We start from the raw sequence: 15,943 nt of genomic DNA on the forward strand, positions 1-15,943 counted from the left end.
ATGGTGCTCCAGCTTGGAGCGGGACCTGCAGCAGCCTGGCTGGGGAGCTGGGTTTTCATCTCAATGTCATGGCTCCAGCCAACAGGCGATGTAAGTAACCCGCACTGTCTACACTGACACCGCGTCGCCCTGACTACACCGACACACGCCCTCTGCCTCTCGGGGAGCTGGGGTTACGATGCTGGTGTCGTGGGGAACTCACTTGGGCAGGAGCAAGACTCTGACATAGTGAGGTCAACATGAGCTGCCTGGCATCAACCGAACTGTGCAGTGCAGAGCAGAGCCCAGTCTGTCAGACAGGCCCAGCGCTGGATGGTGGTGGGAAGGGGCTGGCTGTGGGTCAGGGCTGGCTGTGGGTCAGGGTTGGCTGTGGGGCACTGGCGGAGCTGGGTGTGTAGAGATCCCAGGGCTGGAAGGAAGGGCACCGGCAGAGCTGGGAGGAGAAAGCTTTGTTCTAGGCAGGATCACCAGTCCCTCCTTCTCACAACACTTGCATTCGCACAACGCGGCTGGAAAGCGACTGCTGCGGACAATGCTGCTGGCTGTCCTGCCCTCACTGCTGCTCTGCCAGGGAAACCAGCCCATTGCCACTTTGCAGCAAAATATCCTGCCCCGCAATGGGAACGGCTCGGCCCCCTGCAGGCACAAGCAGTTCTGTGATGCCGCGAGTCCCAGCGTGGTCCAGCAGTGCCCGGCCCCCAGCCCCGCACTGTCAGGATTGGCTGCCTGTGATGTACTCAGCCAAGCTCTGCCCACCCAAGGCCGTTCACCTCCCGCCGTGCCCAGGGGCTCGGAGTTCACAGTTCCCCACAGCCAGGAGAAAAGCAGCGTTCACGTTCCAGGGTTGAGTCCGTCATTCTGAAGCTGAAGGGCACAACCGACCTCGGGGCCATGAAGTTCCAGGGGTTCCTCTTTCTTCCCTTTCTCGCCCTTCTGCTCACGGCCAGAGGGAGCCCGACTGGGAGCCACACCCAGGACATCCAAGTGCAAGAGAATTTCGACCCTGACCGGGTAACGACTGGCCAGCGCTCACATTAACACTCGGGAGCCGGTTAGAAAAGTGAAGAGCGTTTTGTCAATTGTCGTCTCGGGTTCTCTCCCAGCGAGAGATGGGCAGAGCTGGAAGGGTCCCACTCAGACCATGTCAGTTCGGGGCGTACAGAGCCAGGGTTCTAGTGAAGGCTCAGCTGTGCTGAATACCTACTGTGATCTCGCTGCGAATACCCTGATAAGAAGAGCTTAAGTGTGTGAGGGGGGAAGTGAACGAGTGAGTTGTGTGTGTGACATCTGTGATCCCTAACCTAACAGACGCAGAGCGCCCAGGCACATGGCTGTGGGAGTGTGGGGCTGTAGGAGTGGTACCAGACAGGGAACAACTGGGGAGGTGGAAAAGAATCAGCATAGGGTGCAGTGGGAACAACCAGCCAAGAGAATTTGGGGGGATATCTGGGGACAGAGCTGGTGCAGGTCAAGGGGCTTCTCGTCAGATTACTTTTAGTGGCGTTTAATAGAGGAGCCTTTGAAAATGAAGGAATCCGATTGCTGAGCAGCGGGCAGGATTTTAGTAACTGTGCATTGCTGTCCTTGCATGCAGAGTCCCAGGACATTGGAGAGATAAGGTGGGGGGGGGTCATGTTGTTTATCAAACCAACTCCTGTTGGGGGAGAGAGAAGCTTTCGAAGCACAGAGCTCTTCTGCAGGGCTGGGAGAGGCACTCCCAGCGTCTCAGCTAATGCCAGCTGGATTGTTTAGCGTAGGCAGGTAACTCATGTTTGAGGTGAAGAGGGAGAAATGCTGGGGGAGGAGCGGGGGCTTGTGGGCTCTCGACTGCCCTCGTGAGCCCGTGTCTGGATCAGTCCGTGGTCGCTGTCCTTGGCATTCCTGGCACCCATGATCTAACTGCCCAGTAGCCATCACAACCAGTGTTTCCAAAGCGCGGAGTTAAACAGGTATAGCCGGCGCTCTGCAGAGCACCCGGAAACGCTAACGATGTGGAATCCATCCCCGGCAGGGCCTATCCCACGGAATTTGTCTCTTTAGTTGATAGACTTCTTCCCTCTTTCTTTGACAGAGCGCCCCTGACTGCCGTCTTTTCCTAAGAATACTAAATTAGCACTTATCCGCCACGTCTACCTGCTCTGTCTAACTAGGCTTCTCAGCGCCACTTCCGACGTGTCTCGCTAGGCTCTGCACCGTGCAGTAACTACTTCGTCTTCTGCTTTCTTCAGCCAGAGATGTGGCTGTTGGCCTGGCCCAGCTGGGCAGTGTGCAGCGATGTGACAATACTGGTTTGGGGCTGAGTGCGGCGGGGAAGGAGCAGCTGGCATTCAGCAGCAACTTGCCCTGCTGCCCCCCAGCAGAGTCAGGAGGTAGCAGAAGTGCATTAGCCAGGTGTCTCTGGACAGCCAGCAGTGAAATCGTTAACGATGTTAACATTTCAATGGCAATCATTAGGGTTCAGAATTCCTACCCCTTGGAGATGAATGGGGTAGCTCACCCACCTCGGCATTGTCATTGGTTCAGGCTGTCTGAAGACTCAGGCAGCTCCGGCCTGGCTCCCGCTCACAAAGCTGGCTGTGCAGCCAGAAGAGTTGGGACCTGAGGTTGACAGGCCTGCTGAAGTCAGTGGGATTTGTAGGGCTCAGGCCCAGTCCCGCAGAGGTATTTCAGCACCTGACCTGACCCTCGGAGCGCTGTAAGATCAGGCTCAGCATTATTTTGCAATGAAAGTTGAAACTCTGCAGAAAACCCTGAAAATTCCCCAAATCCTCAGGAGAGGTGGAATGTCCCTGGTCCGTATTTCCAGGGCACAGGGCGGGGCACTCACAGGCTGTGCTTTCCTTTCTCCTAGATATACGGCAAATGGTATGACATTGCCATCGGCACAACATGCAAATGGATGAAGCAATACAAGGATAAATTCAACATGGGCACGCTGGTGCTGGGACCGGGGCTGTCTAGTGATCAGATCAGCACCACCACCACCAGCACCAGACTCAGGTAGGATCCCAGGAACTTGTGCCCCACTTATCCGAAACGCAGGAATACAACACTGTGAACCCAGGAAACTCAGAGCTGCACTCCCGCTGCCCCTCCGTGGGCCTGATATCAGAGCTGTTTGTTGCCCCCTGCAGGTCCCACTGGCTTCGTTCAGCTGGCCAGGCCTGAAAATGAGGCCCATTGTGATTCAGCATCGCAGGGGGTTCTCTTACATGCCGCCTGCTGCAATGCTGGGCACGTCACTCTCCCGTCTGTGCCTGACATTCGCCATCTGCAAAATGGCAAGATCAATAAAGAGCCTCTTCCCTGAAAGCCTTTGAGATCTGGGAGTGAAATGAGTGAGATTCTGGGCAGAGCGGGAAGCAGAAATTCCCTGTGAATCCCAGGCATCTCTTGGTTGGAATTACAACCGGGAAGGAGGGGACGGATTGAAATGGAAACAGAAACATTCAAAACCCACCCAAATGATTGCAGGGTGGTCCCTGAACAGCCCCACAGACCTGCTTACCCTACTCAAGCAGAGGAGCAATTCCAGGTTTTGTTACTGGAGGTGCCTGGGACATTCCGACCTCGCAGCATCAAAAGATATTTGCATTGGCTCCTCCCTGCTCCCAGCACCAAAGACTAAAAGCCATAAAATGACACTACAAAATAAAAGGCCGAAAATTGCTCGGTACTGTCCCACTATACTAGTCATGCAGGGCCACAGCCTCATCTGTGGAGGGCCCAGGTCCAGAAAGTGGGGAGAGTTGGCAGTGTCTTGTGGTGGATGTTGGGGAGGGGGGATAGGGCCTATGCATCCACAGCCATGGGGAGCTCCAGGGCATCCCCTGGCAATGACTAAAGAACTCCGGTGGCCCGTGGCTGGCCCTGGATTTTAAAATACTTAATAAGTGGACTGGGTATAGCTGCATTTATTAGAGATTTTCTCTCCCCTTCCCAGGCAAGGTGTCTGCACGCAGGTTTCTGGAGAGTACCAAAACACCGACATACCTGGAAAATACACCTACTATAACCCCAGTAAGTGTGGGAGGGACAACTCTGCTTTCCTCATAAGGGTGCATTTGCGGAGAACCATTGGATGCCGAACTTGATGTGAAAAGGGAAGGGATGCCAACGCAGCTAGGAGTAATGGGAAGGAAGGAAGGGAAGGAAAATGCACCCAGCAATCTGGGAAGCCAAGTCTAAGCTGGAAATCTAGTAGAGGCTGTGGAACAGTCCCCCAGTGGAAGTGGTAGAAGGTTGGTGGCTTAGGATATTTAAATCCAGGCTTTGGGATAAAGGCCTGGAGAAAATAGTGCAGGGGACAATCCTGCACTAGATCTCTTCCACCTCTAACTAGGAAGATCCTAGGGCTCTGATCCTCCAGCAGCAGTGGTGATTAAAAGAGCCCTGTCCGCTTCTCTTTTGAATCGGTTTAAGTTGTTTGTTTATCGTCCATTGTTTTGGCAGGTTCTTAGACACAGTGAAGTTAGACGGGTATAAAATGAGAGTAATGCAATGGCGACTCCTGCCCAGCGTTCAGGTCATGTCTAGCGGTGCTACAGATGGATTGCTGTCCTGCCCTCGGTATTAAAGGTGGCCAATGAGTGCTGGGCCAGGGCATGCACTGTGAGGGAGCCACGGGCTCTGCACCGCTGGCACGTTCTCCCTGCAGTGAGGCCAGTTTAGCTCACGCGGTTTAGGCAGAAGCAGCCAGTTTCAGCAAATACCACAGGCGGGGACCCTGGCCTCGCTGGCTCACTTCAGCTAGTCCGTTTTCAAGTGCCGGGTTATCCCCTATTCACACCCCTTTAGAACCCCCCTCCCCCCCAGCGGTTGTGGCCGTGATGTTCTGTGCGTTTCCTTTGATACAGGTTGGAACGTGACCATCGACTCCTATGTGGTGCGCACCAACTACGAGGAATACGCCATCATTCTAATGCAGAAGAAAAGCAGCTTTGGACTGACCATTACAGCCAAACTCTACGGTATGTGTGCCGGTGGCAGTCGCCAAGCACTCAGTCCCTGCGTCCCCCACCCTGTTGCGTGAGCTGAGCTGTGCGGGGCTCACCACCTGTTCTGACCGGGAAGCTGTGAGCTCTGGAGGGCCAAGCCCAGCCAAGCTTTGGGCACAAAGAGGCCACGCCAGACAATTGTCACCCAAATTGGGGTCATTTGATCTGGCTGGGGCAGCGTCTGCTCAGGGGAGACCCGGGGCGAGGCTGGGCTGGCAGGACTGAGCTGGTCCTGATGAGCACTAGGACACCGCTGGACAGGACAGTGGAGCGAAGGTCTGACCCGGTTTGCTACCCGGGGTGCTCCACACACACACACAGCCGTGGGGGAAGCTTGCACAGCGTGCGCCTGCCCCAGACCTGGCTCCAGCTGCAGGAGCTTTGTGGGAGGGAGGTGGGGGGGCGAGTTCAGACCCTCTCCCCAACCACGCCCCGCACACACGCCTGCTGAAGGCCCGTTCTCTCCTTCCACTGGCCAGGGAGGAGCCCGGAGCTGCGAGAAGGCCTCCTTGTGGATTTCAGGCAGTTTGCTCAGGAGATGGGGATTCCGGACGACTCCATCTTCATCATGATAAACAAAGGTAACCCGGCAGTGATCTCTGCCCCTGGGACGCCTTGTTCTGGGGCCTCCCGCTCTGCCTCTCTCGCACTGTCCCCTCCACCCAGCCGCGGGGAGGGAGGGGGGCTGCAGCATGGCTGGTTGGAGGGGCAGGGCAGAGCGGAGCCGTCAGCCAGGGGCTGGAAGGGAACAGGAGAGAGCACAAGGAAGGGAGAGATCAGTGGAGGGTAAGAAGTGGCGGAGAGGAGCTGTGTGGGGACAAGGCGATTGGGCCATCTCTGAATGGCTCAGGTCCCAGGCCTGGGCTCTCGTGAGCCCCATTCACCTTCAGTTCCAGTCCAGAACAGAGCCACAGCGATGGGCTCTAAGGTGCCGGATGCCGCGGGGCCAGGCATAGTGCACCCACCGACAGCGGGAACCCCGTCACCGCCCCTGGCCCTCCACGGCAGGTGTGTCATCGCCCCCACGCTCTGCAGCTGTGTCATCGCCCCCACTCGCTGCCCGGCTCCTGAATGCCAGCGGGAGTTCCTCCCACGCCCCCCGTGTGATGCTCCGTCCCAGGGAGGTCTCGTGCCTTTCACTGACGGACAAAGGAGGCAGAACGCCCTCCGCGACCTCATGTTCTGACTGGCCAGAGAGTCCCAGGAATGACAGATGCTGCCCACACCCCTCACTGGCTTAGCTCATAGCACAGCAGTGCTGAGCACCTGGGCTGGCCGAGGAAAGGGGCAAGAACCAGGGACCGAGCTGCCCACCCGGCTGTAGAGTGCGGCTCACCCTGAAGGACTGGAGAGCTGGGGCTAGCCGCTGGTTGCAGGGCGGGGAGGGCGAATGCCTGAGGAGCAGCAGGAGGCTGCAATGGGGGAAGCTGTGGGCATGTGATGAAGGGCTTCTGCACAGAGGAGCTTCGGAGCAGGGCAGTTGCCCTAGGCAGGGAGCCTGGGACAGGCCTTGACTGCAAAGGGCCCAGGCAGGAAGGCCTGGGAGGAGGAAGAGAACCTTGGCTTGTGTGGCCGAGGCAGGGACTTTGCTGTGGATTGTTTCATTTTACATCTGTGAACCCAGGCCCAAGGAGGGGCACTTCTGGCGAGGGAAAGCCTCGGTGACATTTGATTTGAACGCCCCAAGAGGGAAAGCTGAGGCGGCCGTGTGTGGTGTGATCCTAGGCCACGCTGCCACCTCCAGTGCCAGGCTGCTCCTGTGGCACATGGTGTGCAGGGCGGGCCTTGCGGGAAGAGGCAGGGCAGCGGGTGGAGCCCTGCGGGTCCCGTTACAGCCATTGCAAAGGCGGCAGCCCAGTCCCTCGCTGACAGTCACGGGCTGGGACGCTCCTGGAGACGCAGAGGGTCACTGCCTGCTCTGCGCAGCGCTGGGAGCGCCCAGCTGGAGTGCTGCGTCCAGCTCTGGGCACTGCACTCTAACAATGATGTGGACCAACTTGAAAGAGTCCAGAAGAGAGCAACAGAAATGATGCCAGGTTAAAAAGAAGTGGGCCTGCTTGGTGCTGAGAAAAGAAGAGTGAGGGGGAAGCGGTGGCAGACTTCAGCTGTGCTGGGCTGTCGTAAAGATCGCAGTGCCTGCAATGGTCGGACAAGAAGTAATGGGCTAAATCCGCAGTCCCGGGGGTGGAGGTTTGACGTTTGGGAAATCTTTCTAACGCTTCGGCTAGCTAAGCGCTAGCCCGGGCTACCAGGGGTGGCTGTGGAATCCCTGCCTGCCTTTGAAGGTTTGTAAGAAGAGGTTGGACAACCCCTGCCAGGGCTGGTCTAGGGCTATGTGGTCCTGCTCAGCGCAGGAGGCTGGACTGGATGGCCGCTTGAGGTCCCTGCCAGCCGGACGTCTCGACGGTTCTCTAAGCTGAACCGCCCCCGCCTGGCCCTGCACAGCTGTGGCCCTGCGGATGGGTTTGCAATTTCAGGGTGATGTGATGCGAACAAAGTGTAAGAAAGTCAGGTGACTGATGGGTGAGAAAAGGCCAGGAGAGGAGCGGGAGGAAAGCCTAGCCTGATGGAGGAGGGCAGGGGAGGTCTCAGACTTTCTGTTCGTGTGTAATATGGGGACAGGGCCGTCTCCAGGGTGGGATGGTCCAAGGCAGCCCTGCTAGCCCATTCCCTAGCCATGCATGGTAATACAACCCTGGACGGCCTGAATGTCTGGCCCTCAGGGTTGGTGGTGGTGGAAGAGAATCCAAGGGCCTGACCAGCTACACCTACCCATTCCTCCTGCCACCAGCTCCATGGAGTTCAGACCCAGCAGAGCCCCCCAAGGGGCATGGTATAGGGGGCGGGATTCCCAGGCTTGGCTCTGCATGCAGACATGGGGGGGAGTGTGGAGCCTCCTATTGGGTAGTGTTTATCCCGGCAGATGGAGTGCACGAGCGTGTGTGCGTGCAAGCACGAGTGTGTGTGCGTGTGCAAGCGCACGCTGTCTCAGGAGATGAGAGAGGCACACTGGCTATAGCTGGGCAGGCCCGCTAGGAGCTGCCTTTCTCTGACAGCAGCTTCCGACTCCCCTCTCCACCCTGCTAACACTCATTGCCTGTCCCTTGGCGCAGGTGAATGTGTTCCCAGCGAGACCCAGACTGAACCCAAGGTGAGTTGCTGGGGCTGGAACCTCATGAGCTGACTTTCCTGGGTCTCCGAGTGCCGCGTCCCCTCCAGACAGCGCTGGCTGGATCACCATGGCCCTGCTGGTATCTGGGATGCTGGATTAAGGGGGTGTGCGCTGTCCTGAAGGGCCCAGCCTGGCTTTCTCAGCCACCCGGGAGATGCACCTTCACTGCGCGGGTGTCTCTGACGAGCTTGTGTCCGCGGTGACAGCAAACCGTGGAAGGGGCTGAGGGTTCAGTGGAAAAACATGGGCACAATGGCTTTGCTTCTAAGCAGAGGCAAGATCCCAGAAAGACGCCCGTTTGTTCCGTTTGATTTTACTTTAATGCTCCATGATTGGTGCAAGTAGCCAGCTCTGGAGGTGGGAGTCCTCTCTGCTCCCAGTACAAGCTCCCCCTCCACCCCCCAGCTGCCCGTCTACCCCATCTGGACTCAGAGGACCCCCTTCGAGGAGGGAGAAGCCATGTCAGTATCTATCTCCTGTTCAAACCTTAGGGCCAAGCCCTCTGCTGGGGTAAATTGGTGCCAACAATTAGTGTCAGTTGTGGTGGAGGTTATTTGTGAGACACTTGCTCACTAGGAAGTGGTCTGAGACCACCAAACTCATGACATACAGGGGCTATCAAATGGCCTTAACTTTTAGATGACACAGAGGTGAAAGGCCCCATGTCCCATTACCTGTCCCAGGAGTCCAGTTCCTGCCAAGGTTCAGGATGACCTAGCACACTTTTTCACACAACACATACTTAGCCTGTGGAACTCACTGCCACAAGATATCGTGGAGGCCAAGAGCTGAGCCAAACTTCAGTGAATAGCACTGTGATGCCAGGTCATTCCACTTGGTTTGGGGGCCCTCTCAAATGGGGCACCCAGCACACACTGCAGCTTCCTCCTCCCACCACAGCCCTGGCAATCCTGGTGTTCCTTGGGGTGCACATGCTCCTGTGCCTGATGGATGACAGTGCATCCGAGTGATAGCCGTTCACTCCCTCGCTGACCGGTGCCCTTCGGGTTTGCTGGGAGAAGTGGGTACCTCCATGCAGCACACCCTCCGTGCTAGCCCGGCTTGAGCCGAGAATAGCAGTGTGGCCACTGTGGCAGGGACTAGCCGCCCGATCCCTCGGGTATGTACTCAGCCAGCTAGCTGGAGCCCCCCAGCCCTGAGCAAAGCTAGCACTGGGACACCTTCCCTGTGGGGATGACCCCCCGCTGCGGTGTAGATGTTCTCAGGGTGTGAAGAGGAAGTGGAGCTTCACACCGCTGCAGGTTTGGAAAAGCAGAAACTCCGTTCGAAATCACAATGATTTCACTGGCCCCTCCTCCACTTGGGAGAACGTGTTACACCCTCTTGGGCCTGCTCCTGCTCCTGGGAGGGGCTTTGGGCGTCCCTCATATTGCAGGCCTGGAGCGTCTCTGTGTTCTCTGCCATCTCCCACCAGTTAGGAGAGAGGCTGGAATTTGTGGCCCACAGCTGTTCACTGCATTATGGATGGTGACAAGGCGACTAGTTCACCTAACCGGCGGCTCTTTCTCTGTGCAGAGGGATCGGAGAGCTGTCCTGCCCGAGCCAGAGGGCTCAGCGGCAGGCCCCCTGCCGACACATGGTGGCAAAAAGGAAGGTACGTGCTAAGATGGGATCACCACGGGGTGGGATGGGGCGAAGAAAGTTGTTATCACCAGGCTCTTGGTGATCTTGGGTCCTCCTGACCCCTCTCCCTGGAAAACAAATGACCAGACGGTGCACAGACCTCAGCGGGGGCAGAAAAGTATAACGCATTCCTGGTGAAAAGCTCGACTTTTACCTACAGCAGCTTTTCTACGGATCCTTCTGCCTTGGGACCTTCCAGGGCTAGTGGTGACTGCTCGGTGTCCCGTCAGAGAGCTGGGACTCTGCCTGTTCCTGCGGGACACAGCTCCCTGCCAGGCCGGCAGGGGTGTAAGATGTTATGCTGCAAATCTGCCCCTCGGCCAGGACGGACCATTGCTCCTCCTGCCCCACAGCGCTGGGTGACCTCCACAGGAAATCCACTGCTCCTCCTGCCCCACAGAGCTGGGTGACCTCCACAGGAAATCCCACAGGTGGGGGACAGAAGCACATGGCTCTCAGCCGAGAGGGTTGCTGGAAATGGCAGCGGTTTGAACCCTTTGGCGGTTTGGGGGTTCGGCCGTGCTGGGCACATGGCCATGCAGCCCCTGGATGTCACCACCACCCGCACTGTGGTTCTGTGGGTGTAAAATGCAGCTCACTAGGATCGACCCGCTTGATGTCCGCAGATTTCTGCCGGCTGAATAAAGCTGTGGGCCCCTGCATGGGGATGAACATTCGGTTCTTCTACAACTCCTCGTCTATGGCCTGCGAATCCTTCCACTACGGTGGCTGTATGGGGAATGGGAACAACTTCCGCTCCGAAAAGGAGTGTCTTCAGACCTGCCGCACTGAAGGTAAGGTGGGCGGGCAGCCCCTTAAAATCCACGCAGCTTCCTGTGCCTCGCACGCCCACATTTTGCTGTCCCTCTGATCTGGGCACCCTCGGCTTCTTATGCCTGGTCGAGGCTTCCTGCTTCAGGGCTCTGTCCTGGGGGGCGGTGGGAAGGTGACACGGTCACGCCCAGCCCCTGTGGAGGGAGAAGGGCGCAGCGGGGACGGCCCTGAGAAATCAGCCAGGTGCCAGAATGAGACACGGCGCGTCCATGCCCAAGGCCTGACTGCATGAGGTGACGTGAAAACGGAGGGCGGCTGCAACTGGCTGAGTCACTGACATTTTTGATTTAGGGGCCAAAGCAAAACCAATTGGTTTTGGGTCCAACAAAACGATTCCTTTGACCCAAAATGACATTATTTTTGGCGTTTCATTGTGGGTCATTTGGGGGCTTTTTCACCTTTTTTTAAAGTAATAGCTACGTTTCTGAATGAAACACCGTTTGGCAACAGACGTCGAAATGTTTCATATTGAAACGACTGAAACAAATTGTTTGAATGTTTTCCAAAAAATGTCCTTGTTCTTTTCTTTTGGCTGAAACTATTCACTGAGTTCAACCCAAATTTGCAAGTTTCAGTGCCCCCCAACATGCATTTTTCAGTGAAATTTACTGTTTGCCAAAAAACTGTCACCCAACTTTATGTCTGTTTGCCATAGAAGAACGGAGCCAGTGAACCCCTCCGCTCACTTCTCTGCCGTTATCCCGGACACTCAGCCAAAGCTAACACAAACAAGCAATAGCAAATCCTGGGCTTGGTGCGGGGAGCAGCAGATTTGTGTCTGGGCAGTTGGCACAAAAGTCCTAACCACAACAAGCCCAGGTGCGAGCCTGTCGAATGGCGGACTGCACGCAGCAATTTCTGGGCTCACTGTGCTTTTTCTGCCTCTCCAGCCATAGCTCTGCATTTCAATGCCCCGCTGCTGCCCTGCTGGGGTGTCTTTGTACCCTTCCCTCCTCTCTGCCCTGAGCTGCTGTGCTTGTCTTGGAGCCACTGCGGGGAAATCAGTTTAGTTCTCTCTGGAGTGAAATGAGGGGTGGAGAGAACATGCCTAGATACTACGGTGACAGGATCTCTGGAAGGGCTCAGGTCTGGTCTCCACTCAGCGTTTGCCCCGCTAGAACTATGTTGCTCAGGGGCGGCTTTTCTTACTGGTATTGGTACCACCCATAGTCAAGGCCGTTTTAAGACCTTCGTAGGCCCTAGGCACACTTGCCTTCGTAGGCCCCCCAACCAAAATAACTCATTTGATTTTAAGCTATTAATTTAAGCACATTCACTGCGAGGTTTTGTGGCCCCTAGTTTTGCCACTCTGAGCAAAATGTCAAATAAAAATTGTTCAGAATTGAAACCTGCATGTCCTGCATTCCCTTTGGCTAATATTGTGACCATATTCCTTCAAAGCTTAGAAAATTGTAAATCTTGTCACAGAATTAAATTTACACTGGATATATGTGATAATAGAATAGTCATTTGTACCTTAGATAAATAGATTGAATTTAAGAAGATATGGATTTTGATTTCATCGTTTGCTTTTCAAATTTTCGGATACATTTTATTTTAGTTCACAACATTTTTCGTAGGCCCTGAAAGGTTCGTAGGCCCCAGGCACTGCCCCTATTGTGCCTAATGGATAATACGGCCCTGCCCATAGCGTGGCTGGCGTTACAGGGAGATAATGTGCTATGCACTGGTACCGTGAGTCCCATTCCCAGACCACGTTTACGCTACTGATGTTGCCAGCAGAGCTATGTCCGTTAGCAGGGGCACGCGCAGAAACGTCACTTTGACCCCTTGTGGGGGGCACGTTCTGTGACCCCGCCCTGGGAGGAGCTCACACTCTCCCCCCCTGCTCCAGCCATGGGAGGAGCAGCTTGCTTCCCCCCCCACCCACCGAGCCCCCAACGATTACTGGGGAGGCCTGTGCCCCTTTGCTCCCCCGTTGTGCACACCCCGTCCGTCAGGGGTGTGGATGCAACCCTTCTGGGCAACAGAACCCTTTGGCCACTCTAAGCTCTACCAGGAGCTTTGCTGGGCTGGTAAATTCCTCACACAGGAGCAGCTACGCCAGGACAAACACACGTAAACCCGGATAACTGCTTCCTCGGGGAGCAGGGGGTATTGTACTGGTGGAGTTACAGCGCCACCCCTTGGTGCAGACAAGCCTTTATGGATGGGGATTTCTGGACAGAGCTCAGAGAGCGACTCCACACCGAGCTGCCCCGGCAGCCCCGCTCCCTTCCTCCACCCAGCAGCTATTCCAGGGTGCCGCTGCCCACCCGCTCACCTGCCTGCCTGCCCAGCGGGGCAGGTTGCTGTGCGCACATTGCACCTATCCTTTCCCTTCCACTGGCTCCCAGTGCATCGCTGGGGGGTGGCTCCAGACCTGGGGCCTGGGAAGAAAGATACTCCAGTTTCTCCCCTCTTGTCTTTCTCCCAGCGGCCTGCAGGTTACCCATAGTGCCAGGGCCCTGTCGGCAGCTAGTGACGCTCTGGGCCTTCGACGCAACCCAGGGCAAGTGCACCGCCTTCAAGTATGGAGGCTGCCAGGGCAACGGGAACAAATTCTACACGGAGAAGGAGTGCAAGGAGTACTGCGGGGTCCCGGCAGACGGTACGGCTCGCCCGCTGCCATCACAGACCTAACCTGCCTTCAGCATCCAGCCGCTCCGGCCCTCTCGTCCCACCCGCGTTTGCAGCTCGGGGGCGTTGGTGACGTGACCCCACAGCAGACACCCTGTCTCTCTCCCCTCGACCCTGCCCCCAGGTCCTCTCGCTCCCGCACGAGTCTCCCCTGGGGTGAAAGTCCCCCCACTGGGACCCCCTTTTCTCCTGTCAGTCCCCTGGTGTCTCTTGCTGTGCCTGTCCCCTGCTGGTGAGTGAGCAGAGACAATCCTTCCAAACCATCACAAAGCACGGCGTTTTGCACGAATCTTGTGTCGGTGACCAGGACCGGGCGGGATGTGAGCGATCGGACCCTTTGTTTAGCGCGGGAGTCAAGCCTAGTGGTTAGCGCAGGAGTTGGCGCCCAGGGTCACAGCCAGCGGGCAGGGGCCAGAGCCGAAGTCGGAAGTCAGGAATCGGAGCTGAGTCAGGTTCGGGGTACCTGGAGTGAGAAAGGCAGGAGCAGGGTTGGGAATGCACAGGACCTGTCACAGCCGGCAGCGAATGCCAGTATCTCCCGGCTGAGCTGGATGGGAGAAGGACTAGCTCTGGGTTACAGCCGGCTCTGTCAAAGCAGCACCATTGAAATGAGCTGGGTGGGTCACGGTTTAATGAAGCCGTGTGTGTGATGGAGGGGAGGGGCCTGCAGCTCACCGGTTCCCCACTGAGTGCACCTGGGGCCGGATGAGGGTTGCAGCCACTGGAGAGCGGCTGTGCTATTGCTCAGGAGTCTCACATGCAGAGTGGCTGTCAGCCTCTGTTGCTGTTGCCTTTCTGCAGGGAAGGCCCAGCCACTCAGGCCTCCCACCGCTGAGCTCAGAGCGTCTGTCTGAGCAGGGAATGTAGAATCCCTGCGCTGGTACCTGGGGAGGGGCCCGCTGGGAGCTCCGTAGACAGATACAACGATGAAGACGTTCCAAAGAGTCCAAGAAGCAAACTCTGGGCCAATGGTCAGGCTGTCCTCGCTAGGCAGGAGTATTATACTCAGGGTACGTCTACACTGCAGCTGCAACCGTGTTCCCCGCACGGGCAGCAGACGTGTGCTAGGTCTGATAAGAGCAGTAGATCCGGGGTAGTGGCTTGGCCTTGCCGCCCGTGCACGTCGCCGGGCTCCGGGCAGGTTTGCAGTCAGGTGGTTAGCCCGAGCTGCTGCCCGCACCACCCCTGGCGACGCTGCGAGGGAGCCCGCCAGCCTGAGCCGAGCTAGTGCGTCTGTCTACCCAGGCGGGGACGCGCTCCCAGCTGCGTGCAGACATCCTTCGGACAGGTGACCCGCTTCCTGGCAGCGAGGTCATCTTGCTGCTGCTGAACTAAATGGTTTCCTAGTTCTACATCTGTGTTAGTTGAACAGCTCTGGTGTTTGTGAGACTGCCGTCCGTGCCATCTCCCTGGCTGTCCGTCCCACTGTCATCTCAGCACTCCCACCATGCCCATCGCCATGGCCTCTGGGTGCCTCACACTCCACGGGACGCCTGCGTGCCCAGCTGCATGCACGGCCTGTGTGACACGTCTTCTCTTTTCTTCCAGGAGATGAGGAGTTTCTGGGTTTGTCGAACTGAAGGCTGCTCTGGGCGTGACAGCTGGAATGTAAGCCAGCCCCAGCCGGGACCCCTGCTCGGAGAGCATTTGAATAACATTTGTGCTGATCTGTGCACATCGGTTTCAGTAAAGGTCTTTCAGATGAGCAGTGATACATGAGTGGAGTGTGTGTGCACATGGCCCCGGGCTTTCTTTGTTTTCTTCCCCTTATCTCATTATCAGGGTGCACAAGCATCCGCCACCTTCACCTGTCCGAGGCAGCACTAAGTTCCACCACTCACCATCTTCTCTGGTGCATCCATCCTCCCTTCCCCGGCTTTCCATGGGGTCTCTTTCCCACCATGCTCTTTTCACCAGGTCCCTGCATGCATCTGAGCCAGCAAAGTCACGCTTCCTGGTCTTTGTCTAACTAGGCCTGGTTTGTTCTCCTGCCCTGCGCAGCACTTGATGCGTCCTGGAGAGTTGGGGTAAGATTTTGTTTCCTGTGTCTCTTCTCTCACCCTGATGGAACTGGGAACATTAGCATGAAACCAGGAGCTGTGTTTCTGAACAGGGCCTGTGCCCTTCTGGATTCTGGCTTCTCCTGGAACCCTATTCCCCTGGTCCCTCACTGGGATGTTCTAGGCAGACCGTTCTGATTTAATAGGCCCCAAGACCCCACAATATTGGTTTTGGAGAGAACTCTGATTAGACACTTGACGAACTAACAGAAATGGAGAAAAACACAGAAAATGTGGATCAGAAGCTGAAATTTTGGAGCAAAAAGTCTTGGATCCCCCAGTTCACCAGCTCCTCCTGAGTGCAGCTTGGGTGGTGTGAGGTGCTCAGGAGGGCCAGGTGCACAAGGAGAGTCACCCTGAGCCATTAACTCTCCATGCTTAGTGCCACTGTGCGGCTGAGCCCCGCCGTGTGGGCCTTGCTATGGGACCGGAGACGTGGCCCCGCGTACGGGATGTGGAACGTTTCCCACGCCATGGGGAGCAATCCTCTGGACTACGAAGCAATATCTTCTCAAGCTACTGCGGAAGGAGAGACTGGGGGCCAGATCCCCACAGGGACTTTAGGGCCCTAATAGCCAGCTAAGCCCAGCATTACC

At 56.7% G+C, this 15,943-nt stretch overlaps 1 protein-coding gene across 1 annotated transcript; it reads left to right on the plus strand.

Moving 5' to 3' along the window:
- The first annotated feature begins 793 nt into the window (after positions 1 to 793).
- AMBP (alpha-1-microglobulin/bikunin precursor) lies at positions 794 to 14,999 on the plus strand. The gene is made up of 10 exons (XM_067561579.1): positions 794 to 1,011; positions 2,852 to 3,000; positions 3,944 to 4,020; positions 4,857 to 4,970; positions 5,477 to 5,578; positions 8,111 to 8,148; positions 9,706 to 9,784; positions 10,440 to 10,607; positions 13,085 to 13,258; positions 14,836 to 14,999. The coding sequence occupies exons 1-10, from the start codon at positions 892 to 894 to the stop codon at positions 14,865 to 14,867; spliced, it is 1,053 nt and encodes a 350-aa protein (XP_067417680.1). The 5' UTR covers positions 794 to 891; the 3' UTR covers positions 14,868 to 14,999.
- Positions 15,000 to 15,943: the final 944 nt, after the last annotated feature.

The sequence above is a fragment of the Emydura macquarii genome, unplaced genomic scaffold, assembly GCF_026122565.2.
Source record: "Emydura macquarii macquarii isolate MOO-44397 ecotype Brisbane River unplaced genomic scaffold, CSIRO-AGI_Emac_v2 contig_2417, whole genome shotgun sequence".
NCBI lineage: Eukaryota > Metazoa > Chordata > Testudines > Chelidae > Emydura > Emydura macquarii.